This window comes from Giraffa tippelskirchi, chromosome 10 (genome assembly GCF_054371585.1).
Source record: "Giraffa tippelskirchi isolate mGirTip1 chromosome 10, T2T-mGirTip1v1.2.pri, whole genome shotgun sequence".
NCBI lineage: Eukaryota > Metazoa > Chordata > Mammalia > Artiodactyla > Giraffidae > Giraffa > Giraffa tippelskirchi.
This window is the reverse complement of record NC_137284.1, coordinates 58,339,129-58,361,606: the sequence shown is the minus strand read 5'-3', so window position 1 is coordinate 58,361,606 and position 22,478 is coordinate 58,339,129. Positions and strand designations below refer to the sequence as shown.

General features: G+C 37.3%; 1 protein-coding gene across 6 annotated transcripts in view; it reads right to left on the bottom strand.

Annotated features, from left to right (window-relative positions):
* Window positions 1-402: 402 nt before the first annotated feature.
* Window positions 403-22,478, bottom strand: part of VPS50 (VPS50 subunit of EARP/GARPII complex) — a 131,487-nt gene continuing 109,411 nt past the window's right edge. For 4 of the 6 annotated variants that reach the window (XM_081531444.1, XM_081531439.1, XM_081531440.1 and 1 more), the window contains 7 exons: window positions 20,777-20,857; window positions 14,960-15,108; window positions 11,942-12,038; window positions 10,354-10,512; window positions 7,108-7,229; window positions 5,199-5,388; window positions 403-1,117 (listed from right to left, as the gene is read on the bottom strand). In XM_081531444.1, the coding sequence (XP_081387570.1) occupies window positions 998-1,117; window positions 5,199-5,388; window positions 7,108-7,229; window positions 10,354-10,512; window positions 11,942-12,038; window positions 14,960-15,108; window positions 20,777-20,857 (918 nt within the window). In that variant the 3' untranslated portion in view covers window positions 403-997. The remainder of the gene's footprint in view (window positions 1,118-5,198; window positions 5,389-7,107; window positions 7,230-10,353; window positions 10,513-11,941; window positions 12,039-14,959; window positions 15,109-20,776; window positions 20,858-22,478) is intronic. The other 2 variants (XM_081531441.1, XM_081531443.1) reach the window with 1 other exon arrangement.

Below are 22,478 nucleotides of genomic sequence, written 5' to 3'. Positions count from 1 at the left end.
ATTGTATCTGTGATACAAAGCAGATACTTAAGAATGGCGAACATATGATCCTATACCTATGCCTGACTAACTGGCAATTCTTTCCCTGAATTACCTAAGCCAGGTTTTGCCGTTTTAAGACAAAAGTTAAATTCAAAGAGAACAAAGCTTACAGGGAAAAAAAAAAAAATCCATTATTTAAAAAGAAAAAAAAGGGAGGGAGGGAAGAAGGAAGTCCCACAATCACCATTCTGCCTGCCACTCAGGCACTGAAGAGGTTTACCCAATGAAATTACTTCTCACACTGATTTCAGGATACAAGACCATTAAAATTAGAACACAGTTTAAAAAAAAAAAAAAAGGAATTCCATTATACTTTCATGCAATCTGTCTGCTGTGAAAAAATACCAAAATGCAGTCTCATTTGATCATGTTAGAGTATAGTATTTATTAAATTTCATCATTTATGATCAGTGTCATTAACTCTAACACAAATATTGACATTTAAAAACACAGACAGCATACTGATTTTTCAACTATTTAGCTTACATGTACTTTTCAATTGTCATGCAGTGTTCATAATTAAGAGACATTACACATTAACCTTCTCATATTACACTTATTAAGAACTAAATTTAGAGGGTAGAAAAATGCCAACATAAATTCATTCTCTGAAACTGCCTGTGAGTGTACTGTCACTGTTCCTTCTGGTCATATACTTAGAGTACATTCTTCAGTAAAACGGATAACTGTAGTCATGTAACAATAGTTATGATGAGGCAATATCATCTCAAGAAAGGAATACAACAAATGAGACCAAAAATTGAAGAGCTGAGATCACGGCATATAAAAATCTTTTGCGGACACCACATAAACTTCAGTGTTTTCCACTTTCCAGTTGGAAAGAGCATGCAGAAAGTTTTCTTCAGACAGCTGTCAGCAGTGAATGAAAAACTGGCTCTCATGTCCTGTGTGCTGAGAGACCGTCAATGCCACTGAGGAAAAAGAACTGTGTTCATTATCTTTTGGGTCTGTCTATGTCATCTATAGCTGAGAGAAGTTTTTGTCTTGCTTTCTTATTGATATGGGATCCCAGGCAAACATTTACCAGGTTGGTCAGCTGCTTTGTTGAATACTCCTGCTCAAAAAAAGAAGATTCAAATTTAGTACACTGATACACATGTGTGTGATCAATGCAGAAAAAGAACAGGTAGATAGATGATCAGGACTCAGTGGGTAATTACTGAGCACTACAAATCAGTGAAAAGCAGTGGAAATTATAATTGAGACATGGAAAACAAACTGGTTACAGAGTTGTAATAAGGGAATAAGAGTATCTACAGCATGAATTTGAAAGAGAAACCACCAGAATCTTTTTAATATGGTATGGAAATGCATTCACGCTCAGTCACTAGTAGTGTCTGACTCTCTGGGACCCCATGGACTATAGTCCACCAGGCTCCTCTGTCCATGGAATTATCCAGGCAAGAATACTGGAGTGGGTTGCCATTTCCTTCTCCCGGGGATCTTCCCGAACCAGAAACAAACCTGCATCTCTTGCATTGTCAGGCAGATTCTTTATCGCTGAGCCAGGGAAGCCCTTCATATGGCACATAACATGCCAATGCTCGTTATTTTTAAGATCACACACTATGCTTCTTTCTTTGATGGTCTTTGTCATCAAGTTATCAAAATACACTGACATTTCACAAATTTATATACATATAATAAAATGCTACTAAGTAAGTAGCTTCTAGCACTGCACATTTTGCACTTTTTAGATAAAAGAAAAAAAATCTCCAAACACAGAACAACTCTTCTGAGACATAACAAATGAATAAGGTAATAATAAAAATCAGAAAATTATTGGTTCTTAAACCCTTGTATCTTAACGGTAGCTAGAAAGTAAAATTGAAGTCATAATTAACCCATGAACAATTCAGGGATTAGGGGTGCTTTCCACACAGTGGAAAACTTGCACAATTTATAGCTGGCCCTCCTCATCCAACGTTCCTCCATATTAAAGAATTTAACCAACTGAGGATAATGTAGGTATTCACTATTGAAGAAAACTGCATATAAGCGGACCTGCACAGTTCAAATCTATGTTGTCTGCCGGTCAACTATCTAAGAATTTTTTTGCTGTACAAATTGATTTAGTTCCTGGATTTCAGATAAGTTGTCAGGATGAGCGTGATGAACAGGACTCATCAGAAAGTTCTGCATCAAGAATTCAGCAAGGGAAAGAGCTGTGTTCTATCATCTAATGAGAAAAGAACATGTCTTCACTGGAGACAACATTAAAGATAGTGCAACTTAAAAATACAGGAAAAGAGTTCATTTTAATAATTCAGAAAACTGCTCAGTTTGTGTGTCTGATCTCTGAGAGCACCTCTCAACACCTGGTGAATTCTCTCAAGTGATCACTCAACATTTAGGAAGTACCACCCAGGCACCATACCAGGCATTGTGGAAAGAGCTCTAGAAAACAGGGCAATCTCTGCTGCAAAGAAAATTTCACTGTATTACAAATAGCAGTGAGTAAAGCTCTTCCAAAACACTAAGCTATGACAAACTTAGACAGCATATTAAAAAGCAGAGACATCACTTTGCTGACAAAAGTCCATATGGTCAAGGCTATGGTTTTGCCAGTAGTCATGTAGATATGAGAGTTGGACCATAATGAAGGCTGAGCACTAAAAAATTGATGATTTTGAACTGTGGTGCTGGAGAGGACTCTTGAGAGTCCCTTGGACTGCAAGGAGATCAAACCAATCAATCCTAAAGGAAATCAGTCCTGAATACCCATTGGAAGGACTGATGCTGAAGTTGAAGCTCCAATACTTTGGCCACCTGATGTGAAGAACTGACCCACTGGAAAAGACCCTGATGCTGGGAAAGATTTAAGGTAGGAGGAGAAGAGGAAAACAGAGGATGAGATGGCTGGATGGCATTACTGACTCAATGGACATGATTTTGAGCAAACTCTGGGAGATAGTGAAGGACGGGGAAACCTAGCGTGCTGCAGTTCATGGGGTCACAAAGAGTTGAACACGACTCAGAGACTGAACAACAACAATAAAAAACTTTAGTCCACTGTATCAAAAGAAGAAACCCTAAAATGGGCATCTTTCTTACATCAAATAATGGATCTCTATGAGTTGGGCTTTTTCTCCTCAGCTACTTGCCCCAAATCCCTTCCTCAATACCAACTCCAAAGTGTTAACAGCTTAAGTTATGAAATTGATTCTGGCCACATTCAGCAGTTCATCTGCATCTGATCCAGCATCTTGTTCCTCAAATGACAGAGGTCAATGAGATAAAAAGTGCTGACATTTCTCAGTTCTGGTGTACTGATCAAAATCACTGAAAAGATGTATGTTTCTATTTTGCTGTCAAAGATCTGAAACTGCCCTATGGTGGGCACATCAACACAAAATTCAGGGTAATGGTCCATACTAAACCTCACTTCCTTTTCCTAAAGTGTTAAAACTAGAAAGGATGTGCCTGATAAATATGAATAATTCCTTACTTCCTTATCTAGTCAGATGAAATAAAAACTTACATAACTTTTACCTATGATGTTTATAGCATGTGCTAGAGTTACTGATGGAATAAGATTCAGTGAAGATTTTAACACTTCCCATATTTTCATTAAATGAATCTTCACATATTGCCTAACTAGACAAATGATATAACAATCATATCAAAAAGCTCCTCGTATTGAGCATTCTCTGGTGATACATGTTGAATTGAACTGTGTCAAAAATTCAGAATCTTAAATAACACTTATTACATGTAGTATTTTTCTCTACATATCTATCAGTTCAGTTCAGTCGCTCAGTCATGTCCGACTCTGAGACCCCATGAACTGCAGCACACCAGGCCTCTCTGTCCATCACCAACTCCTGGAGTCCACTCAAACCCATGTCCATCGAGTCAGTGATGCCATCCAATCATCTCATCCTCTGTTGTCCCCTTCTCCTCCTGCCCCCAGTCCTACCCAGCATTAGGATCTTTTCCAATGAGTCAACTCTTCGCATCAGGTGGCCAAAGTATTGGAGTTTCAGCTTCAACATCAGTCCTTCCAATGAACACCCAGGATTGATCTCCTTTAGGATGGATTGATTGGATCTCCTTGCAGTCCAAGGGATTCTCAAGATCTTCTCCAACTCACACAAAAGAAAAACAATTTTATCTATACTTAAGGTATACTTAAGGTAAAATCTAATGTAGGATGAAGTTAAATTTAGCTATTTAAATAATAAATATTAGTATATTCAATCATTAGGCTTCACTGGTGGCTCAATGCTAAAGAATCTGCTTGCCAGTGCAAGAGACATGGGTTCTATCCCTGTGTTGGGAAGATCCCTTGGAGAAGGAAATGGCAACCCACTCCAGTACTCTTGCCTGGGAAATCCCACAGATGGAGGCACCTGGTGGGCTACAGCCCATGGGGTCACAGAGTCGGACAAGACTTAGCAACTAAACAACAAATATCCAATCATCACTACTACATGTCAGTGTGTTCAGAACATCATTGTTGATTGCTACAAGAAGGTTTAAGTTATATATCAATTCAGTTCAGTTCAGCTGCTCAGTCATGCCTGACTCTTTGAGAGCCCATGGACTGCAGCATGCCAGGCCTCCCTGTCCATCACCAACTCCTGGAGCTTGCTCAAACTCATGTCCATTGAGTTGGTGATGCTATCCTGGGTGGTGGTAGCAGTAAAGAACCTGCCTGCCAATGCAGGAGATGCAAAAGACGCGGTTCAATCCCTCAGTCAGAAGATCCTCTGGAGAAGGAAATGGCAATCCATTCCAGTATTCTAATGGCAATCCACTCCAGCTTTCTAAAAGTTATATATAGACTTTAGCTTGAGAATCATTTCAATGTTCCTGTATTTGTCCTGAAGTTTACCAATTTCAGCTCTTTTCCTACAACACAGTTGCAGGACAAACACAGCTAAAGTTCAGACTCTGTTTTTCCAGATAATTACTGTTACAGTTCACAAAGTCTCAAAAGGATCTGATGAGGCAAAGGGCATTGCACAGACACCATGTGAATATGGTAAAGAACTGGCCTAAGTAGTTCATGCTAAAAAAAAAAACAAAACATTCTGTTTCATCCATATGATTTTGAATGATCTAACACACCACACAAGAACACCACAAAAGATGAGGAATAAAAATTTAATTAACTGCTTCTCAGCCCTCACCCTGTGCTCTTTGATCCAGCGTTCCATGTCATTCTCAGTTAGGTAGTACGCTTTAATATAGGTTTCCACAAATTCTTTATCCGGAATGGGTCTAATATCAGTTAGCTTTTCAAGTTTCATTAAAAACTGTTGAAAATCCAGTTGCATCAAGGCACGACCCTCATTACTACACTTCTTGACGTTGGCATATCTAAGATACACAATAATAAACAAACACAAGTGATGGGATGGTTAGAAAAAGAAACCTTTAGGCACTTATTAAACTTCTCTCTAACCCACATTTGCTGAGATGCTATGAGAAAAAGAGGACACAAGTGTTGAGTCAGAAGGACTGTGTTGTGTTTGGGCCCTGTCACTCAGCAATCATTTTACTTATCTGGGCCTCAGTTTTCTCATTTGCAAAGCAAAGAGATCAAGTAACTTCTAAGGTTCTTTGCTGTTCTACAGGCCAGAGTTCTGCAAAATCAATTAACATACTCATCTATAAGAAAGTTAAACTGACAATCAAGTTAATCTGGCTGCCAAGAATTATTTATAAAATTAAGCTATGAATATTCTCAAGTAATCTTAGCTTCATAAAACTGTTCAATATAACTATTCAATGCAAAGAAAACAAATGAAATAACTCTCCCATAAACATTCAGCAAACCTAAGAAACAGAAGCATAGAAAGTATATACATATTTCTCATAATAAAACACTTTTATAGACTTATTTCTGAGACCCCACACTACTAAAAAACTACATGTTCTAAGGTGGACTAGTAATAAGAATATATTTGTTAACCCTAACAGTACAATTTTATTATTCATTAAGTCATTCCATTAAGTCATTTTGTGTGATTCTCATTCCTTCAATCACACAAAATGTGGAGAATTCAATCTAAGGAGATGAGGTACTTTCCCTAAGAAAATCTGCAAGAAGACTAGTTTATATTATTTAAAGTGATAAAGCTTTAATAGTTTATACTGAAATATATAATATTTGTCACTATTCTACAATTAAACAAATTTATTAACAGTAAAATCCAGTCATGACTGCTGACACAGAGACATCTGGGATTTATAGCATTGCTGACTTCAATACAAAATGCCAAGGCTGCTGTCAGCTTGTCATTGTCACCTTCCACTTTCGGACACATTCTTTTCTATAACAAATAAGAATTGAAGAGAAATCAGATGAATGACAGTGTGAAAATTCAACTGATGTGCCATTCTAGACCACTGTGAATGTCTCTGAAATAGAAGCTTGCTTTCAAGGTATATTTTAAATGTATTACTAATTCTTATTTGTGTTCCCGATGTTATGGACAGAGTAAACGTGACCTCTGAGTAAGTGGGAAAATTACTTTTGATCTGCAAACTCAACATATGAAAGATTTATATGGTTTACAAGGATATAACAATGATATTATAAGCAGTATATAATGGTTATGAGGACTAATTTTGCCATGAGAAAATTAGGAGATATTAAGCCTTCTCTGGACAAGTTACTTAACCTCTGTAGCCTTGATTTTCTGAGGTGAGGCTATCTTTCTGTTGACAAAACAGAGAACAGTACTATCAAAGAGAGTTTATGTTACAATTTGATGATAGAATCCTGTGAAGGGCTTGGTCCAATAAATGACAAATAGTAATCAATGCATAATCATCAGCATACTTATATTTGGTAATAATAGTTTAACTTTCAGATAACCATTAGATGCTACATTCTTCACTCCAACTAGTTGATTCTAAGTCATCAGAAAGAAAAAAAGGGACACAGTGGGATTTAACATCTCTGAATTATTATGAGACTGTCTGCCATTTATCACTACCTCTTATCTATTCTCTACATCTGTTGGTGATAACACATAATGTTATTCATATATTACGACTGAAGAATCAGATATGCTTTCATGGAAAACTTACCCTTCCACAATAGTTCTATTAGCCAGGCGTATACAATGTTCCCAAAGTATATTAGACACAGGCAAAGGTATCCGAACTCTCTTAGAAACTTCATTTAACCGCATGTTAAACAGCTCAAATTCCTAAGAAAAATCATAGCCATATGTGAATAAAATTATAATGCTTTCCCATTTTAGAGGCAAAAAAAACTAAAAGACTCAGAATGAAATCAAGTAAAACAAAGAGATAATGCCCAAGATAATTTGGACTTACTGTGAAGTATATGAAATTAACTAATCATGTTGTAATATAGAGTAAACTACATTTCCTCTCAAATGAAGTAAGTGCCATTAACTGATTAAACAATATTCAAATGTTTCTACATCTCAAATTTTCTATGACTGTCAGTATGGATTAAAAAGGATTAATAACTAATACATCTTTAAAAATATCTTCAAGGGACCCAGATTTTAAAAAAATGCTTTAATAAGGTTTCAACTCAGAGTAAACTATTTGTAATTTGTAGCTATACTCCTTACAGAGTAGTCCGATAAATTATTCTGTTTCCTAAACATTCTTTTAAAGTAAGTATCAATAAATGATTACATACTGAAAGATTCAAGTCATATAATAGCTGTAAATTTTCAGCACCAAAAAAACTCCATATTATCTCATTACCTACAGAAAAACTGAACATTTTTATTAGTCATCAGTACCTTTTATGATACTACTCTCCTAAAAATAAAAACATATATAATTTAGACAATTCCAACAACATGAAAACAGCAGATGCCTCACCCTTCAATAAATTTATATTTCTGATTTCTTTGGACTATCATCATCTAAATATGTTCATTAACAAAAGTAAATGCTGTTGATTCTTTCTTGACAATACAGTTCAAATAAATTTAACAGCCCTTAAAACAGTATTTTTTTCTTTAGTTTCCTCAATAAAGAAGCTATGCAATACGTAACAAGTCAAGACTGACAATGTGTTCAAATAACACACAGGTTGGAAAAAAATCTAATCTGATCATCATCAGTGAAGCTACTATTACATGATGGTTGTGTTATCCTTTGCTACTTCCTAGATCACAATATTTTTGATGATTTATTCTTTGACAGTTAACTGCTTTTAATTATTTATGAGAAAGAAGTGGGTCTTCAATCCATTAAGCTTACTTTTGAAAATCAAAGTAAATAAGTAATTGCTCTTCCTCTTTTCATTTCATGAATCTAGCAAAACCAGTTGTTTTTGCTACCAGATCTATGCTTCACTACAGTAAAAGCTGCTTTAGATTTTAAAAGTCACAGTATTTTTTATTAATATTTTAAAGATAAATTTATATGCTTATTATATAAAATGCCATTCTACTCATTGCTAAATACAACCTTCAAGAATGCTTATTGTTAAATGAATAATAAAATTATTTCATTTTTCTTATGATCCATTTGGGGCAACAAATGCAGACTGCTTTTACCTAAAGGTTTGGATTTGGGAAAGTAACAAAAAGAATAAAATTCATCATAAAAGTCCCCTTATGAGAGAAAGTCTTAAACTGCTGAAACTTGAGTTCAGGTTAATAATCTGGGTAACACTGGCTCTTTCTTATAATATTTCTTGAAATTAAGACTAATTGAAGCAAGTAGCCTCTTTCTAGTGTGTGTGTGTGTGTATTCACTGAGGGCAGAAGTCTCTTTTTTCTTGCATCTCCATAAGTACTGTAATTGTTTTTGTTGTTTAGTGCTGAGTTGTGTCCAACTCTTGGCAATCCCATGGACTATAGCCCACCAAGTTCCTCTGTCTATAGGATTCTCCAGGTAAGAATACTGGAGTGGGTTGCCATTTTCCTCCTCCAGGGGATCTTTCCAACCCAGGGAACTCAAGTCTCCTGCATTGACAGGTGAATTCTTTACCGCTGAGCCACCTTAAGGAAGCCCAAGTACTATAATAAGCAGGTCATAAAAAACAGAATCAACTTTTCAAAAATAGAACTGTTTAAAAAAGTGTGATTATAAATTACATGTATCTTTTATATTCCAAATTAAAATTCCCAGCTGAAGTCTCCTGGGTGCTTGAGAAATCAAAGTCCTTCCAGGGTGGCAATTATCGCGCATGTGCAGACCTCGTGCTAACGCCTAGACACTTTTAACTGATCTTGGCACCCTTAGCTCCTTGACTCTGAGGACAGTCTCCAGCCCTCCAGAACGATCCTAGACGCGCTGGGAGTTGGCACCCCAGATGACTGCGGCTGCTACCTCTGTTTTGATCTCTGGGTTTGTTGACTGGTTCTCAAGTATTGCAGGCTATTATTTACTGCCTTGGATGAAGCAGGTAAGAATGTTTGTGTAAATGAGATAAATAGGGAGCCAGGAAGGGCCAACTTTCCTTTCACTGACAAATTTGAAGAGTAACACTTTTCTGAAAGCTGTTTTCATTTTCTCAGTTGCGCTTTCCTCACCTCAGACATGCTCATGGTTCACTGCCTCACTTCCCTCAGGCCTCTCATTATCACTTTGATCCTTCTTTGACCACAAGGAAATATATGGTACTCCACCCCCACCCACACTCTGCCACTCTCTATCCCTCTTCTGCTGGTTATTTTTTCACAAGACTATTCACTACCTGACACATTATATATTATGTGTCTCTTTACTGTTGTCCCTGCTCTAGCATATAAATACACTGATGGCACATTAAGCTCCTTAATTCACAACTAACTATATTGCTAGCAGCTAGATCAGTATTTGACATATGTCAGATGATTTATAAATATCTCTTGATACATAAATAAAAAAAAACAACTACACTTCTTTTCAGAAAACTTATAAACGTAAGTCATTAAACAAAACGGTGTTTGCATGACACACAGCAAAAGTTAATGTGATTTCTGGGAAAAACAAACTAGAATAGCCAGGAGTATGATCTCTTGCCAATGAATACAAATACAACTATAGAAATGTCTTCTTGTCACTACAGCTATGGCTATTGAGATTATGCAATATGAAAGGCAGCCAAGACACATTAATCAAACTCTAACTCAAAATGGGAAATCTGTGAGCAAAGACAAAATCTACAAAGTATTCTTGCGTCTAAAAGAACACAAAATTTGGAAGGAAATCCAAAACCAACTCAGGAGCTTTAATATCACAAGAATGCTCGAATATGGTAAAAACCATTATCTCACAACTTTAGAGTGACTGCAATTACAGGAATAGTTCCATACTATAAGCATCTTTAACAAAGATGTTTCCCAAAATACTTGCCTTTAACAGTGTATCTACATATATGTTGTGCTGTGACATAATTTCTTTCACATCCCATTTCACATTAGCCATTAGGAGCAGCATCTGTTCATAATCAATGGCTTTGCCAGCTACAATCCAGTAAATTGGTTTGCGTAATTCACTGGCCGTTGAGACCGTCTGAAATAAATTTCACAGAAAAACAAACTTTTTCTAAAAGTATCAAATTTATAAAAACTATTTTGCCCCCATTTCTAGTATACATCGTATCTGAAAATAAAATGCTATACATTTGGAGATAAAAATTATGAAAATACTTTAACTTGTGGGCAAAGATCTTACTCAAAATATAATTTTGAGACATTCAATATGCTTCAGTCCACTGACAATACAACAGTAAAACTACAGATTTTCATGGAGATAAGCAAATATTTCTCAAATTCTTTTGCTTTTCTCCATTTCCATTCCGATTCCCACACTGCAACTTAAGATCCAATCATCTCTTACCTTAAGTAGTCCAAAAGTCTTCAAGCTGGTCTCCTGTCTGTAGGTTTGCCATCTAAAATCCATTCTTCACACCACCCCCAAAGCTCTCTTTCCAAAACACACACCTCACTGTGCTACTCATCACCTCTTTCAAATCCTCCAGCAGCTTCTCCGTACCCTTGGAACAAAGTCCAGCTCCCAGCTGGGAGCGCTGGATGTCACGTAACTTCAGCTTACTCACTCCAGCCATCTTTCTCATCACCATCCCTTTTCCCTTGTTTAAGAATGTGAATTTTCCTCAGCTCCACCATGCCTCTCTCTCACCTGTGGGTCTTCATATACGCCACTGCCCCAGTCAAAATATACACCTTTGGGTGATTTGTGTTGTTGTATGGCAGAAACCAACACAACATTGTAAAGCAATTACCCTCCAATATAAAAAAAATTGTAAAATTTTTAAAAATAAAAATTAAATTATATAAACCTACAATGAAAGTATATAAAAAACACAGATTAAAATATATATATATACTCCTGACTCAGTCTCTTTTTCTTCAGTCCAGTTTAAACATCACTTCCTCAAGACAACGTTTCTCTGCCAATTATACCCACGCCATCTGTAGTCAAGGTTAAATACCCTGCCACTGTTTCTTTCCCAGAACTATAGTTTATTGTAACAGGGTTGTTTTCTTTATTTTTCATTGAAGGATAATCATAATATTGTGTTGGTTTCTGCCATACATCTACAAATATCAGCCACAGGTCTACATATGTCCCCTCCCTATTGAGCCTGCCTCCCACCTCCCACCCCATCCATCTAGGCTGTCACAGAGTCCCAGTTTGAGTTCCGAGTCATGCAGCAAATTCCCACTGGCTATCTATTTTACACATGTTAGTGTGTAATACTGTTTTAACTGGCTCTCTCACGAGACTAAAAGTTATATGAGGAGTTCAATAAGCATTTAGTTAATTCAGGAATTCGTGAATGAAAAAACAAATACTCTAATCCAGCTCTCCTGAAGTTGAGACACTGATCATTAGCAAAAAATAAAAAAACAAAATAAACAACATGTGAGAGTCTTATCTTGCTCACAGTCGAAAGGATATACCAGACATGTCTGACCTGAGAATAAAACTGCTGAAGAAAGGGTTTTTTGACTGCAGGCATCACAGCATCCAGATGAGGCTGAAGGAACTCAAACTGTTCAGCCAAGAATACCCTAAAGGGAATGAATAACCCACCATGTAAATGAAACACAGGATTTAGAGCCTGTCAATATTTTTGTGTAACTAATCTTTAAGATCTCTGACCAAAAGTTTAACAAAGTTATTTTACATTTTAAAGAACAACCGTGCATGGCCACGTGACACACTCATTTACAATTCACACAAAAATTAATGCTGAGTTATCTCTGAATGTGAGTTGATGGGAAAGAAGCATGACTTCAAGGGAGCTAAGCTGGTTACTACAAAGTATACAGTTATGCGGCTTTGCATGTAAGATATGAGCACTGACAATGCAAAAGATAGAAAGGAGAATACAATGGTATTTTTTGAAACGATTTCTTTCAAAGGTCCCATGTAAATTACACACAACAGACCCATGAATTCACAGATTTAATGCCTGGTGCTTTTCAAAAATAACCCAAACACTCGTAACATGAAATAAACTGGAACTTGGCTGAGGCATACACATGAACTTCAGGGCAGGAGGCTGGTGTGCATGAATGGGAGTCACTCGGCCAGAAGACTGCTGGCAGTCATTCTATTTTTCCCTACCTTTTGTTACATACACAAAAACTCAGAGTATTCTGTCTGACAAAGATGGGCTCGATAAAGGACAGAAATGGTATGGACCTAACAGAAGCAGAGATATTAAGAGGTGGCAAGAATACACAGAAGAACTGTACAAAAAAGATCTTCATGACCCACATAATCACGATGGTGTGATCACTCACCTAGAGCCAGACATCTTGGAATGTGAAGTCAAGGGGGCCTTAGAAAGCATCACTATGAACAAAGCTAGTGGAGGTGATGGAATTCCAGTTGAGCTATTTCAAATCCTCAGAGATGATGCTGTGAAAGTGCTGCACTCGATATGCCAGCAAATCTGGAAAACTCAGCAGTGGCCACAGGACTGGAAAAGGTCAGTTTTCATTCCAATCCCAAAGAAAGGCAATGCCAAAGAATGCTCAAACTACAGAACAATTGCACTCATCTCACACGCTAGTAAATTAATGCTCAAAATTCTCCAAGCCAGGCTTCAGCAATACGTGAACCGTGAAATTCCAGATGTTCCAGCTGGTTTTAGAAAAGGCAGAGGAACCAGAGATCAAATTGCCAACATCTGATGGATCATCAAAAAAGCAAGAGAGTTCCAGAAAAACACCTATTTCTGCTTTATTGACTACGCCAAAGCCTTTGACTGTGTGGATCACAATAAATTGCGGAAAATTCTGAAAGAGATGGGAATACCAGACCATCTGATCTGTCTCTTGAGAAACCTGTATGCAGGTCAGGAAGCAACAGTAAGAACTGGACATGGAACAACAGACTGGTTCCAAATAGGAAAACGAGTATGTCAAGGCTGTATATTGTCACCCTGCTTATTTAACTTATATGCAGAGTACATCATGAGAAACGCTGGGCTGGAGGAAGCATAAGCTGGAATCAAGATTGCTGGGAGAAATATCAATAACCTCAGATATGCAGATGACACCACCCTTATGGCAGAAAGTGAAGAAGAACTAAAGAGCCTCTTGATGAAAGTGAAAGAGGAGAGTGAAAAAGTTGGCTTAAAGCTCAACGTTCAGAAAACTAAGATCATGGCATCTGGTCCCATCATTTCATGGGAAATAGATGGGGAAACAGTGGAAACAGTATCAGACTTTATTTTTGGGGACTCCAAAATCACTGCTGATGGTGATTGCAGCCATGAAATTAAAAGACGCTTACTCCTTGAAAGGAAGGTTACGACCAATCTAGATAGCATATTTAAAAGCAGAGACATTACTTGGCCAACAAAGGTCCATCTAGTCAAGGCTATGGTTTTTCCAGTGGTCATGTATGGATGTGAGAGTTGGATGATGAAGAAAGCTGAGCACTGAAGAATTGATGCTTTTGAACTGTGGTGTTGGAGAAGACCCTTGAGAGTCCCTTGGACTGTAAGGAGATCCAACCAGTCTATCCTAAAGGAGATCAGTCCTGGGTGTTCATTGGAAGGACTGATGTTGAAGGTGAAACTCCAATACTTTGGCCACCTCATGCGAAGAGTTGGCTCATTGGAAAAGACCCTAATGCTGGGAAGGATTAGGGGCAGGAGGAGAAGGGGACGACAGAGGATGAGATGGTTGGATGGCATCACTAACTCGATGGACATGGGTTTGGGTAAACTCCGAGCGTTGGTGATGGACAGGGAGGCCTGGCGTGCTGCGATTCATGAGGTCGCAAAGAGTTGGACACGACTGAGCGACTGAACTGAACTGATATGCTCAGTTGCTCAGTCATGCCCACATGTTATGGAAGAAGTTATACGCTTTAATTTTACTAAAGAACTTGGTGATTTACAAAGGTCAAGGGTCGACTACGTTTAATACTAAATTCACAGTGTAACTACAGTTTCTCTAGAATCAAAATTCAATGGGAAAATATAAAGAACTATACTATAACATGGGCTTCCCTGGTGGCTCAGCAGTAAAGAATCCACCTGCCAAAGCATGAGACACAGGTTCGATCAGTGAGTTAGGAAGATCCCCGGAGAAGGAAATGGCAATCCACTCCAGTATTCTTGCCTGGAAAATCTCCTGGATGGAGGAGCCTGGTGGGCTATAGTCCATGCAGTCACAAAGACTCTGGACACGACTGAGCGACTAAACAACAGCAGCAGCATACTATAACAGGTTTCTCTGAAGTCTCACTTAAAGTAAGGATCATGCTGCCAAAGAACAAACCTTAAAAGATTTCCCTTCTTCCATTTATACACCTAAAAATCAACCATGCAATTTTAAAAATCGACTGGGACTCTATCTTAGGACATATTTCTCAGAAATACTGAGTAGTTTAAGTAATATAGACTACAATGCTTACTTTTATCATCTTTCTTAAATATTTAATGGCAAAGCAACTGTTTTTAATAACTTACAAGGATTCTGTGGCGACCACTCTTTCCGCCAACCCATACAATGTGTCCCCAGATGTCAAAACCACTAGGTGACTCAGGTGAGGACTCGGTACCTTCTCCTTTCTCTCTTCTGCTGCTGTGAGTGTGGCAGTGGGGTCAGCTGAAACTTCCTGAAAATAAAACACACATATACACAACACAGCCTGAAGTAGCAAATCTAATAGCAATAAACCACACGATGTTACAAAACTGGAACTATAATTAAAATGCTCTCAGGCATGTGTTAATTACACTTAATTTCAATTCTTTTCCCCTCCTTTTATAGTTCATAACTACTAGAACTTTCCTTTTTATACTAAAGGAAAATGACCCAACTCCATATACTATTTTCCTAAACCTGGTCAAAACAAGAAATCCTTATGAACCGACAAATATTGCATAGAGACGATAGTGAGAAGTCTTTGAAGAACTTGTAAATGTTGAAAGAGAGACTGCCCCACCAGGATCAAGCTGTTAAAATAAAAAAAACTGTGGTGTGATCAACCCTTTCACATTGAAGTTTTAACCAAGGTAACCGTGGTGTATTCCCAAGAAGGTGGGACTAAAATGTAGTTCTAAACTGAAATAGAATCATCTGTATTGTATATGCCTACAGATAGATTACTGATCTGCAGGAAGATGGTAGATGGAAATAAATGAAAGGGATGTCCTAAGAGAAGAGTGGGCTGAGCCTTAAAAGATCCTCAAAGAAAATTATAGGACAAAAACTGAATATAAACAAAGCTAGAAGTGTACAAAATGTAACTCTAGATTACTTTAGATTACTTTTTAAATCAATTTTATAATCACAAATCTCTTAACATTTGTCTTATGGGAAAAAAGAGACATCAAATGCGTAGAACTCTGGGAGCATAATAGGTTTATAAATTTAGCAAAATGGAAATAATACATTATAAAACCTTTCAAGTTAGAAAATGGTTTTATTGTTCTTTAGGTTTTTTTTTTATAGCCTATCTTCTACTAAAGGTACTGTCTCTCTTCAATCTCTAATTACTCAATTAGCATTTAAAAGATATTTTGTGAACAACTGTGTTTTCTCTCAGGACGATCAGGATAAGGGACTATGCAAGTTAATCAGTGTCATGGCTCCATTATTTATTTCCTTCTACTAAAAAGGAAAAAAATCACCCCACTACTGTCAAAAAACAAACAAACAAACAAATCACAAAATTTCACACTGTTTTGTACCAATTGGTTGCCTGGGCTATTATATTTAATAATTTAATTCTGGTGGCTATTTATTCACCAGCTACCAGACTGTTCAAGTAAAAAACCTTAGAATCACTCTTGACCCCCCTTCCTTCTCACCTCCATCATGCCTAAACAGACAACTCTCTTGTCTGTTTCTTCCTCATGCCATTATTTCATCAGGACCAAGTCCTCACAACATTCCTCACGGGACCCATTCTAAAAATCCCCTAACAGTCCCTCTAGCTTCTCCTGTTTCTACTCCACTTTCCATACTGGTTTATTTTTCAATAATACCTAGGTGATTTTTCTAAAATGGATCACACCAGTCCATAATTTAAAAATCTCAACTGACAATCCCTTCCTTACGGAGAAAAAGCCTAAACTTGTTGCCACGACATCACTCCTTTACCACTTTGCCAGTCTCGTTTCCAGATGATCTCTGCACCCCTAAGATCTGGTCACACTGGACTGCTTGTTACACCTGTCCTACTGACACTCCTATCTTAGAGCTCTTTTCTCCTTGTCTTCTTAGCTCTTACCTCACTTTTCAAGTGTGAACTCCTATTTACCTCCTTCCTGTAAATTTCTCACTCTCCTGAGAAATGTACTTGTGTTACCATCATCTATATGTATGCCTGTATGCGGGATACAGCACAGTGTATCAGCGGTTGTTCTCCCTTACAGCAGTGAGTTCCCAAGGGAGGGACCAATTTCGCCTCCTATGTACCTTAATTTCTTGGCATGCCTCTTGGCATAAGCAGACCCTCCTCAGTTTCACTGATGGAGAGGATGGTAAGAATCTTCTCTTACTCTATTATTCTCTTTCAAGCCCATTCATTCCCATCAGGTGTTTGCTTCACTCCACAAAGAAAGAGTTAGCCAAGTACCCACTGGCCTTCTTAGGGCCAAGCCCAACAGTCAACTCTGAATATCCATTTCTCAATATTCCTCCTGACCTTTGAACCCAGCAGTGCTCCAGCCTTTATTCCTGACACTTCTCTTACTTACATTCTACTCCCTACACAATTTTATCTAGTCTCACAGAGTTAAATGCCATCTACATGCCAACAGCTCAAAATTTAAGCCCTGACCGGTCTCTCATCTTTAGCGGATTTAACATATCTGAAACTGAACTCCTGATGTCCTACTCAAACGTGCGGCCCCTTTAGCCTTATCCACCCCACTAATGGCACAGGCTCCAGAAGTCAGCTGCCATCCTTGACTCTTCTCAGTGTCAAACTCCTCTTGTAATCCATCAACAAATCTCAATGGGTCTACCTTCAAAACAGACCCATTTGGGGAAATATGCTCAAGAAGAGCAAGAAAGTCACCAAAATGTCAGCCTGACATAAGCAAATGGTATGTGCTTATTGTGCACTTAAATGGAAAAGCTTCTAAACAGGACCCATGTTTCAGCTCATACCAGCAGAGTAAGGAAAGGATCTACAGCCCTTTGAAGACATTAAGAAATGAAACCTTCATCTTTATTCTCACAGTGAAAGTTACACTTACAGCTTTTTCTGCCACTAATGTACTAACACGAAGAAAATTCATATTTATGGACTCTTCTGGATCAATTTAGAACACATTTTTTCTTATCAAAGATTCAAAGTTGGCCAAAGATCTTAAAGCAAACAATTTAACATCACCAGGTAGATAACCAAAAATTCACATGTCTGCTACCATCACCACCTACGCCAGCCCTCTTTCCTACTTGTTCACTATTAGACCATTTTTTTTAGACTTTTATTTGATGTGTCAAACAAATTTTCTTAGTTTACAGTGAATTTACATGATAAGCAGTTTCAGGTGGCATTTTAAAGAACATGATGATTTGATTCTGCCTTTTACAGCTTAAAGACAAGCAAAACTTAAAAGATATGGAGAAAATTACCCAGAAAGTGCTTATTAAAGTTTAAGGAGCACACAGGAGAAATATAAGGAAAAAATACTACTTCCATCCAGTGGCTTCAGATTGATTAGGCTAAAATTTGTTTTAATAGACAAGAAATATATTGAATAGCAAGAAACCAATTAATGTTCTCTGCCAGTATAGACGCAAATTAATGAAGATGATTTATATACCAGCTTATGAAAACCTAAGATCAAGGTCTAGTAAATGACAAATATATTTTTTAAAATAATAAAACAATGCTTATCAGTATGAGTAACAATTTAACATGTAAACCATTGGAAACTAATGGGAATTTTCAGAAAAGCTTCTGGTGTACTGCTGTAGAGTCTTCTCCATCAGAGGAGTCAGGACTCCAGAGAGACTCTGTCAAAGGTCAGTGAAGGGGAACGACAGCCTGCACAGGCTTCTGGTCCAAGGTGCAGTCTTTGATTAAAGAGATGGGAAGAATAAGGTCTTAAAAAAAGATATCTTTAGGGACTTCCCCAGCAGTTGAGAATCCACCTGCAAATGCAGGGGACATGGGTTTGACCCCTGGTCTGGGAAGATTCCACATTCCCCAACTACTGAGCCCACATGCCACAACTACGGAAGCTTGTGAGCCTAGAGCCAGTGCTCTGCGATCAGAAGCCATCACAACGAGAAGCCCGCACACCACAGGGAAGAGTAGCCCCTCTGGGCCACAACTAGAGAAGCCCATGCACAGCAGTAAAGACCCAGAGTGCAGCCAAAAATAAACAAATAAGTATCTTTAAAAGACAAGGTACCAAAGGAAAAAAGCAGGCATATCTATCTATATATTAGGGAGGGGTTTGTCTCTGGTTTTAAAAAAAATGCATTTATAAAATTGACTATTACACCAACTTAGGAAAAAACATCTCCAATGCACCAAGAACTGGTCTGACAGATGCTACAGATACATTGTTATCAGTAGATGGGTGACAGCTTGTCTTAAAGAACAGCTAGTTTGGTCACTGTTTACCGGATCACGCTATTTCATTACACACTGTATGACAGCATTAAATCCACACCTCAAGGGTAAGATCTGGAACTGTGGCTTGACAATCATAAGCTAGTAACTAGCAGAGCTAACAGAGAAACACCAGCGTGAATGACTCTAGTGGTATATTTTGGCCCATCTATCATCAGGCATTCAGCCAGAGACAAGAAAAAATTCAGCTGTAGGCTAAGATCTGGAAAACAAGATCTTCAGGTCAAGGTTATACTCAGTGTCAAACAAGGAGAAGCAAAATTGAAACAGATAAATGCCAATGGGGCTGAAAGTCAATGATGAATTTTACACAAAACCAAAAAAAAGATACAGAAAAAAAAATTGATGATTGTGTCAAACAAGCGTTGACTCTGCAAATGAAGATCAGGATTAAGTGGACAGCAAGACCAAGAGAACAAGCCAGGTTAATCCAGGTGACATCAAACTCGAGGATTCAAGTTTATTCATTTACTTTATATACATACATTGAAGAGATACTGTGTACTAAAGTAAGTGCTATGAATATGAATGTATATTTTAAAAATAAGTGCTGGGCAAAAAGTTCTCCAAATTTAAAGGGGACTGGATGAGACAGATACAGGTTATTTCCTCTGCATAACAGTGCTCACACGAAGTATCTACACATGGTTCTCTCACTTTATTCATATCTCTGTCTGAAGAGCACTGTCCCATCACCCTGCTTCATTTTCTTCTTGGCATTTATCAAGACCTGCCACTCTTAACACATTTATGTCTCGCTGCCCCAATAAAATGCAAGTTTCAAGAAGATGAGAATTACCTCTGTGTACTGATGACTTTTCCACTATCACAGTAATGCATTATATATAATAATTATTCAAAATAAGTACTGCTTAAAAGAATGAATGATTACAAAAACTTCAATAAGAAGTATGCTCATAATATAGAGCTTATGCAAAAGTAATCATTTATTTGGGTAAGTGAAGGAATAAAGGAAAATTCTCGGATGCAGAGAAAAGCACTGAAGAACACACGTCTCTGGCTACAGTGACCAAGCATAAGAAAAAAATTTTTTTTCTTGCATTAAATGCTTGGCTTAAATACTATAGAGAATCAGTCCCAGTTTTGCTAACACAGCATTTTAAAACATGCATTTCATCACATGACAGTTAAGAATCAAGACTCCTTACTATATAGCCAATTAAACCCAAACGTTTCAAATGTTAAAGACATTTACAAAGTGGTCCTTAAACAATCTTTGCAACACAACTCTCTGGCATAAACAGATGCCTCATCACAAAAACCTGTCAGTTTGGGCTGGGCTTGCTCCCATCTCCAAGCCCTTGCTCAGCCTTGGAACCTTAATTTGAATACCATTCTTTCTCCTTTTCCTCACTACTCTCATGCCTGCTCTTCAAAGTCTAGCATCCTCCTTTAGTCATCCTCAGATATTAATTCTGAAGATAAACTTTCTTCTCTTTGAACCTGCACTGCATGCAGAACCAGTATCATATTCTTTTGGGTATACTAGCTTTCTCTCTCCATCTGGCTATAAGAAACCTCCGTCTCACTTCCTACAGGCAATTAGTGGACTAGGAACACAGGAAATTAACGTATGTATAGAAATACATTTACATGCAGTTGATTAGATGGCCAATTTCTATCTTAAATAACCCAAAAGAATGGATTCCAATTGATTACTTACCAGATCAATGAGGCTTTCTTGTATCCTGCTTAGAGTTGTTCTTAGTCTACTACTACTAAGACCTAGTCCTGTTGATTCCAACTGAAAAAGCCAATGAAAAGCATGTTAAATCACTTTGGAGAGAATCCTGCAAATGTTTTAACTTCAAAGTAGTGAAAAGTATGTGATGAGTTTTTACTCAAATTCTTAGCATTCAGAGGGTTTCCAAACACCAAATTACCAAAATATCAAGGAAAGAAGTCAAATCTTCATCCTCAAGGGAACAAGAGAGCTATGGACACATGTGTAACAATAACATCAATCAATCTAATGAATTTATCGAGAGAGACTTCACTAGAATTTCTTTCCCACAGATTACTACTTTCAATTGCAAAGCCTAAAAGATTTTCATATACTTAAAGAACCCAAGGATGGGAAAGGTCACACTGACACAGACAAAACAAAACAGAAATGATACACACTTTCAGTATCAAGAATGAGAGTATGGATAACACTATAGAGTCTTCAACATTAAAAGGATAATAAGAGAATTTTATGAATAATTGTATGCCAATAAATTTACCAAACCAGATAAAATGGACAAATTCCTTGACAAACTCATAAAAACTGACCTTAGAATAAATAGAATATTTAGCAGTTATTGTTAAATTTAATAAAAACCTTCAAAAAGTATTAACCCTACACAGACTCTCAGAAAATATAAAAAAGAATGTTTCCCAATTGTTTTACGAGACTAATATTACACTGATTTCTAAGCCAAAGATATCACAGAAAACCTAACTACAGACTCATAAACTTTATGGACACAATTTTTTTTTTAATTCTTAAGAAAATATTGAGGAAAGAGAAGGGGACGACAGAGGATGAGATGGATGGATGGCATCAGCAAATCAACTGGACATGAGTGTGAGAAAATTCCAGAAGACAGTAAAGGACAGGGAAGCCTGTCATGCTACAGTCCAAGAATTGCAAAGAGCTGGACACAACTTAGTGACAAACAACAACAACAAGAAAATATTACCAAATTCATTCATGACCAAGTGGTGTTTGTCTTGGGACTATAAGACTGGTTTAATAGCCTAAAATACTACTTTGAAATTAACCAACATAATTCATCATATTAATATATTTCTTTAGGAAAGAAAGTTATGATTACTTAAACAGATTCAGAAACTTTATCCTTTCATGATAACATGAATTTATCCTTTCATGACTGAGTTTATCCTTTCATAATAACAATTCAGAAAACCAGCAACAGAAGAGAATTTTGCCAACATGATCATAGGGCTCTATAAAACAGCTAGCATCATATTCAAGGGTGAAAGGCTCAACACTTTCCATCCTGGAGAGATGAGGGAGGAGGGAACAGGACAAGGAGGTCAACTCATACCACTTTTATTTTATGTTGTGCTGGAGGTCAAGTGGTTGTAGCTTTTCTCAAGCATACAGATATATATGCTGTATGAGGCCTACAGACTAAAAAATACAAGGCAAATAGACTGGAAGAGAAGACGTAAAGCTGAATACCAGATATTTTCCTTTAAGCGCTGATTTAACTCCACTCCACAAACTTTGGTACGTTGTGTTTTCATTGTCATTCACTCTGAAATATTTTCTAATTTTTCTAGGGGTTTCTTATTTAACCCAATCTTTATTTAGATGTGTGTTAATTTTGAAATGTTTCAGTTTTCCCATTTTATTG